The 7,097-nt window shown below is 58.9% G+C and overlaps 2 protein-coding genes across 2 annotated transcripts in view; both read right to left on the bottom strand.

Annotated features, from left to right (window-relative positions):
• Positions 1-355: 355 nt before the first annotated feature.
• Positions 356-2,237, bottom strand: LOC104293720 (T-cell surface glycoprotein CD8 alpha chain-like; the record flags this gene model as incomplete). The annotated part of the gene is made up of 4 exons (XM_009893240.1): positions 2,198-2,237; positions 1,722-2,032; positions 1,438-1,586; positions 356-587 (listed from the first exon to the last, which is right to left on the bottom strand). Coding segments are annotated over exons 1-4 (732 nt in total), but the record flags the coding sequence as incomplete, so codon positions are not given.
• A 364-nt stretch (positions 2,238-2,601) lies between these two features.
• The window catches only part of LOC104293719, an 8,515-nt gene continuing 4,019 nt past the window's right edge, over positions 2,602-7,097 (bottom strand). Inside the window, 5 exon segments of the mRNA XM_009893239.1 lie at positions 2,602-2,801; positions 3,386-3,469; positions 3,935-4,221; positions 5,151-5,457; positions 6,887-7,068. Coding sequence (XP_009891541.1) covers positions 2,602-2,801; positions 3,386-3,469; positions 3,935-4,221; positions 5,151-5,457; positions 6,887-7,068 — 1,060 coding nt within the window.

The raw sequence follows: 7,097 nt of genomic DNA, 5'->3' as shown, positions 1-7,097 counted from the left end.
GGGCAGCAGGACAGGGCCCTGTGCCCAAAGGTCATGATACCACCAAGGAGCCCCGCACGCAGAGCCCAAGGCCAGAGCCCTGAGGCCCTGCATGGAGAACAGGCAGCACCAGCAGGATGGATCTGCCAGGAACAAGAGGCAGTGGGGCTGGGGACAAGGCAATGCAATGCCTTCTCTAGGGATAGCACGAGGTGCTCACCACCCCTGAGTCACCTCCAGAACCATGAGGCACAATTGGGTGGACATTTACAGCCACGGACAGAGAGGGACACAAATGTGCCCAAGCACCACAGCCCTGTTCAGCCATGAAGGAGAAGGGCAGCAACATCCCCTTTTTAACTCCTCTGTAGCTCACTTCCACATGTCTCTGTGTCTCTACAACAGCATCACCACTGTTGTCCAAGCCACCACAGTAATAGACAGCCTCATCCTCAGCTTGGACCCCCGTGATTGTTAAGGTGGCCGTGGAGCCAGACTGGGATCCAGAGAATCGCAGAGGGATGCCCGAGGGTCTGTTGTTGTTGTTGTAGATCACAGTGACAGGGCCAGTGCCAGGAACCTTCTGCTGGATCCAGCCATACTGGGTGCTACTCCCAGAGTACGTAATTCATATGTTTTGTGCCACACTCGCTGACACCGAGGGCAGCTGAGTCAGTGCTGCCCGTCCCAGGGAACCTGGAAAGGAAGAGGAGAGAGGGGAGAAGATGGGGGTCAGCCTGTGCCGCAGGAACTCAGCCCTCCCCGGGCAGCAGGACAGAGACCCTGAGACATGGGCGAGCACCGTGAGGAGGAGAGGGGCCACAATGCTATCCCACCAGCTACATGTCCCCACACTGATGGGTGTCTCTCACTGGATCCTGCCTGGAGCACCCAGAGCCCAGAGGGGCTGAGGTGGCACCAGCTACAGACAGCTCTGGACACGTGGCACAGGGCAGCAGTAACACCTTTTTGCCCCCAGCCCCAGACATTGGGTCACATCCCCCCATCCCCACCCTCCTTCCATCTGGTCCAGCTGCAGCCTTGCCCCCTACCTGGTCCTTCTGCCCGGCCCTGCCTTGGGCGAGCAGAGGAGCTGCTGCCCAGCCCCACACCTTCAAGCACTGCCCCACAGCCCAGCGCTCTGCAGACAGGCTCAGGCCTCTCACAGGTGACCCCAGGGCACATCACGGTGCCTGTGGGGCAGCCCCCGTGGACAGGGTCCCTGGGCATGGAGCCGCAAGCTCTCCTAGCCTGCAGCCCTTGGTAGACTGTCATCTGCCCAGGCTTCCCACCAGCAGGGCTTTACTCCCCCAAGCCCCTCAGCCCGGGGTTTGCAGGTGGGGCTTTTTCCTGGCCCCTCGGCTGGCAGCACCGTCTTGCCTTTGCATGAGAGCTCGTACAGAGCCGTGTCAGCTGGACGCCTCCCGGCAGGGAGAAGCCCTGCAGCAGCCACAGCGCATCATGGCAGGTCCAGGGGGAGGTGAGAAGGTGGGGGGAGCTGGTGCCAGTGACAAGGGGGGTTCTGGTGCAGCGAGGAACAAGGGCAGGAGCAGGGCTGTTGGGGGTTGTTCCCTCTCCAAATGACAGGGTACGTGCACAGACCTGGGCTGGGGACACCAGGCACAGTCACCGGCAGCACAGACAGCAAGGGCAGAGCCATGGAGGGGGGCTGCCCCACCATCAAACAGGGACAGCAGAGACTCCTAATTGGCCCCCGCACTGGCAGGAGGTTTTTGCATCACTTCCCCGTTGCTTATGTCACCGTTATAGCTGCTGTCATAGTTACTACAGTAATAGACAGCCTCGTCCTCCGCTTGGACCCCAGTGATGGTTAAGGTGGCCGTGGAGCCAGATTTGGATCCGGAGAATCGAGGAGGGATGCCCGAGGGTCTGTTGCTGTTAGCATAGATCACAGTGACAGGGGCAGTGCCAGGAACCTTCTGCTGGAACCAGCCATAGCTGCTACCCCTCCCGGAGCAGGGGATCTGGGCGGATTCTCCCACGTTTTTCGACACGGAGGGCGGCTGAGTCAGCGCTGGCTGGACCAGGGAACCTAGAGAGGGAGAGGAGAGAGGGGAGATGATGGGGGGCAGCCAGTGGCCCACGAGCACAGCCCTCCCCGGGCAGCAGGATAGGGAATGTCACGGCCAGAGCAAAACAGACATTGACATGGTGATAGGCAAATTTGGGGAGCAGAGCCCAGCTCAACGCACTCCACCATGGAGGCAGCTCTGGTAGCAGCAGAAGCAGATGGTCATCAGTAGCAAAAGGTAGTGGGGTGTGTGATAAGGCCACACTCTGATTTATTTTTTTTTAGGGACAGGGACAACAGTCCAAAGCCACAAAGCCAGGTTCTGTTCTCTGGGACATGAAAGGGAGGACAGTCATAGCCATGGTTGTACAGAAGGGACAGAAACCTGCCCAAGCTCCACATCTGCAACTCCGCTTGGCCAGGAGGGAGAAGGGCAGAAAACATCTGCTGTTAACTCCTCTGTACCTCACTTCCAAGACTCTGTGTGTCACTACACCAGGATCAGTGCTGCTGTCCCAGCTACCACAGTAATAGACAGCCTCGTCCTCGGCTTGGACCCCAGTGATGGTTAAGGTGCCCGTGGTGCCAGATTAGGATCCGGAGAATCGTGGAGGGATGCCCGAGGGTCTCTTGTCGTTAGCATAGATCACAGTGACAGGGCCAGTGCCAGGACCCTTCTGCTGGAACCAGCCATAGTTGTTGCTACTCCCGGAGCAGGTGATCTGGACGGTTTCTCCCACGTTTTTCGACACGGAGGGCGGCTGAGTCAGCGCTGCCTGGACCAGGGAACCTAGAGAGGGAGAGGAGAGAGGGGAGAAGCCCCGGGTCAGCCAGTGCCCCACGAGCACAGCCCTCCCCGGGCAGCAGAATGGGGACAGGGGCCCTGTTCCATAAGGTCCCAACACCACACAGTGACCCAGAGAAACACACAGAGCAGAGGGCCAGAGCATCCCCGCACTGAGGCAAGTGCAGCAGCAAGAGCAGGATGGGGCTACCAGAAGCACGGCATGGTACAGTCGGGATAACATTCACAGCCACATTCTTGGACAGGAACAGGAGCTTGCCCCAGTCCCTCAGACCTGCTCAGCCATGAGTCAAAAGGGCAGAAAACCTCCATACTCATCTCCTCTGTACCTCACTTCCATATGTCTCTGTATTACTACAACAGCATCACTGCTGCTGTCTCTGCTACCACAGTAATAGACAGCCTCGTCCTCCGCTTGGACCCCACTGATGGTTAAGGTGGCCGTGGAGCCAGATGTGGATCCGGAGAATCGCGAAGGGATGCCCGAGGGTCTCTTGTCATTCTGGTAGATCACAGTGACAGGGGCAGTGCCAGGAACTAGTGATACCAGCCATAGTCACTGCTGCTACCCCCGGAGCAGGTGATCTGGACGGTTTCTCCCAGGTTTTTCGACACGGAGGGTGGCTGAGTCAGCGCTGCCTGGACCAGGGAACCTGGAGAGGGAGAGGAGAGAGGGGAGACGATGGGGGTCAGCCAGTGCCCCACGAGCACAGCCCTCCCCGGGCAGCAGGACAGGAATCACCACAGCAGGAGGACAATGGCAGAACAACAGTCACGCGTAAATATGGGGAGAAGAGCACAGCCCAACACATCCCAGCACAGAGGCAGCTCTGGCATCAGCTGGAGGACATGGTCTTCAGTAGCAAGAGGCAGTGGGTGGGTGATAAGGCCGCACTGTGAATTTTGTAGAGAAAAGGACAATGGTCTGCAGGCAGGGGGGAGACAAAGGCAACCTGCAGCTCCCTGGGATGCAGAAGGGAGGACATAAACAGCCATGGCCAGGCAGAGGGGACGGGAACCTGCCTAAGTCCCACAGACAGCCAGGAGAGAGAAGAGCTGAAACCCTTCCTATGATTGTGGAGTCTGTCCTTCATGTCTGTTTACTCATTGTCACCAACCACCGTAGCTGCTGCTGTCGTAGCTACCACAGTAATAGACAGCCTCGTCCTCTGCTTGGACCCCAGTGATGGTTAAGGTGGCCGTGGTGCCAGATGCGGATCCTGAGAATCGTGAAGGGATGCCCGAGGGTCTCTTGTCATTCCAGTAGATCACAGTGACAGGGCCAGTGCCAGGAACCTTCTGCTGGAACCAGCCATAGCTGCTACCACTCCCGGAGCAGGTGATCTGGACAGTTTCTCCCACGCGCCGGAGGGGGGCGGAGTCAGCGCTGCCTGGACCAGGGAACCTGGAGAGGGAGAGGAGAGAGGAGAGAAGATGGGGGTCAGCCAGTGCCCCACGAGCACAGCCCTCCCCAGGCAGCAGGATGGGGAGCAGACCCCTGTACCCAAAGGGGTCTGAGTTCCTGAGTGCAGGAACTCTGCCCAGGGAACCCGAGCCATGGGTGAGCACCTCGAGGAGAAGGGCCCAGACCATGCCTTGATCCCACCAGCACTGTGTCCCCAAGCCAATGGGCTTGTGACATGGACCTAACTTTGGGCCAGCTCCCCAGCCCATGGCACGTCCCCACCTCTTGGCTCTGGGGCTGCAATTTCAGCGAGGCTGGACCCCCCCGGGGGTGATGCACTGGGGGCTCCTGGCACTGCTGGGCTGGGAGGAGAGCGGGGAGGCAACCGGCAGGGCCCTGGGTGCCAGCCAGGGAGTGCAGGGACCTCAGTCCTGCAGCACAGGACCGGGACAGCGCTGCTGGAGGTCATCATGACATTTATTTTTGCCTAGAGGGTGGACAAACGCTGTAATAGGGTTCCTAGAGAGGTGGTCGCTGTCCCAAGCCTGTCAGTGTTATTGAGACATTTGGCAATTCCATTAATAAGAGGCTTTAACTTTTGATCAGCCCTGAAGTGGTCAGGCAGTTTGACTAGATGACCGTTGGAGGTCCCTTTGCACAATAATATGCTATCCTGTCCTATCCTGTCCCATCCCACCCAATCCAATCCCATCCCATCCCTTCTCCTCCTCAGATGACAGGTGATGGGCACAGAACTGGGGCTCGAAAGCACAGCCGAGCCAGGACAGCGAGCACAGTCACCTGCAGCACAGGCAGCACAGACAGGGCCATGGCAGGGACCTGCCCCACTATCAGGCAGGAGCAGCAGAGACTCCAAACTGGCCCATGCACTGGCGGGAGGCTTTTGTCTCACTTCCCCATTGCTCCACGTCACTGTGGAACCAACATAGCTGCTGCTGTCGTAGCTACCACAGTAATAGACAGCCTCGTCCTCAGCTTGGACCCCAGTGATGGTTAAGGTGGCCGTGGAGCCAGATAAGGATCCGGAGAATCACAGAGGGATGCCCGAGGGTCTGTTGCTGTTACTGTAGATCACAGTGACAGGGGCAGTGCCAGGTTCCTTCTGCTGGAACCAGCCAGCATAGCTGTTAACCCCAGAGCAGGTGATCTGGACGGTTTCTCCCAGGTTTTTCGACACAGAGGGCGGCTGAGTCACTGCTGCCTGGACCAGGGAACCTGGAGAGGGAGAGGAGAGAGGGGAGAAGACCCAGGTCAGCCAGTGCCCCACGAGCACAGCCCTCCCCGGGCAGCAGGACGGTGCCCTGTGCCCAATGGCCCCGGCTGCACCAGGGCACGTGAGATATAGGGAAGCACTGTGAGGAGGAGAGGGACCCAGGCGACGACGCGATCCCACCAGCTATGTGTTCCCACACTGATGGGTGTCTCTCACTGGACCCTGCCTGGACCACCCAGAGCCCAGAGGGGCCGGGGCGGCACCAGCTACAGACAGCTCTGGACACGTGGCACAGGGCAGCAGCAACGCCTTTCTCCCCCCAGCCGCACACGTCAGCACACATCGCCCCATTCCTGCCCTCCTTCCATCTGGTCCAGCTGCAGCCTTTCCCCCTACTCCGACAAATACAGGGTCAGCAGGGAATGGCTGGAGAGCAGCCCTGAGGAGAAGGACCTGGGCGTGCTGATTGATGAGAAGCTCAACATGAGCCGGCAATGTGCCATCGCAGCCCAGAAGGCCAACCATATCCTGGGCTGCATCACAAGTGTGGCCAGCAGGGTGAGGGACGTGATTCTGCCCTTTTACTCCACTCTCATGAGACCCCATCTGAAGTACTGCTTCCAGCTCTGGAGCCCCCAACATAAAAAGGACATGGAGCTGTTGGAGCAGGTCCAGAGGAGGGCTACAAAGATGGTCAGAGGGATGGAGCGCCTCTCCTATGAGGAAAGGCTGAGAGAGCTGGGGTTATTCAGCGTGGAGAAGAGAAGTCTCCCGGGAGACCTTATTGCGGCCTTCTGGTACGTAAAGGGGCTACAGGAGAGCTGAGGAGGGACTTTTTAAAAGGGCATATAGTGGTAGGATGAGGGGGAATGACTGTGGTGCAGGGCCACACTGACACCGTGTGGGGACAAGAAGGACCTCAGGGACAGCACCCGAGGAACCGAGAGCAGAACCCAGCACAGGACTCTGCCCACGCTGACCCTCAGCCCTACCAGAGATACCACCGAGTCAAGAGACATCTCCAGCCCCTACCACAGCCTCCGCGGTACCTGCAGGGGACCCTACACAACGGGACAGCCTCTCGCACAGACACGGGGGCCCTTGGGCACCGATGCTCTCACCGGAGGAGGGTGGGCATCAGCCCTGAACTGTCAGGGAGCCCAGAGGAGGACACCAGACATGATGACAGGGTTTCTCCCAGCTTCTCTGGGCCAGAGGACCAGCCACAGATTGAGACATTTTGAGGGCAAGAGCAACCTGCTGCACCACAGGTCTGCATTACCAGTAGCTGCGTTACTTCCACATCCTCCAGCAGCACCATCAGGATTGCTGCCACCACGGAACAACAGACAGTAATAGTCAACCAGAGCACCCACCCATGGCCACACTGGGGGGCTCCTGGATGCTGATCAGCACTGCCGTCCTGGGTACCACAGTAATAGACAGCCTCGTCCTCCGCTTGGACCCCAGTGATGGTTAAGGTGGCCGTGGAGCCAGATTTGGATCCGGAGAATCGCGGAGGGATGCCCGAGGGTCTCTTCGTGTTATCATAGATCACAGTGACAGGGCCAGCGCCAGGTTCCTTCTGCTGGTACCAGCCATAGTAGCCGCTGCTACTCCCAGAGCAAGTGGTCTGGACGGG

The sequence above is a fragment of the Charadrius vociferus genome, unplaced genomic scaffold, assembly GCF_000708025.1.
Source record: "Charadrius vociferus isolate BGI_N301 unplaced genomic scaffold, ASM70802v2 scaffold999, whole genome shotgun sequence".
Classification (NCBI taxonomy): domain Eukaryota; kingdom Metazoa; phylum Chordata; class Aves; order Charadriiformes; family Charadriidae; genus Charadrius; species Charadrius vociferus.
This window is presented reverse-complemented; position numbering and strand designations above follow the sequence as displayed.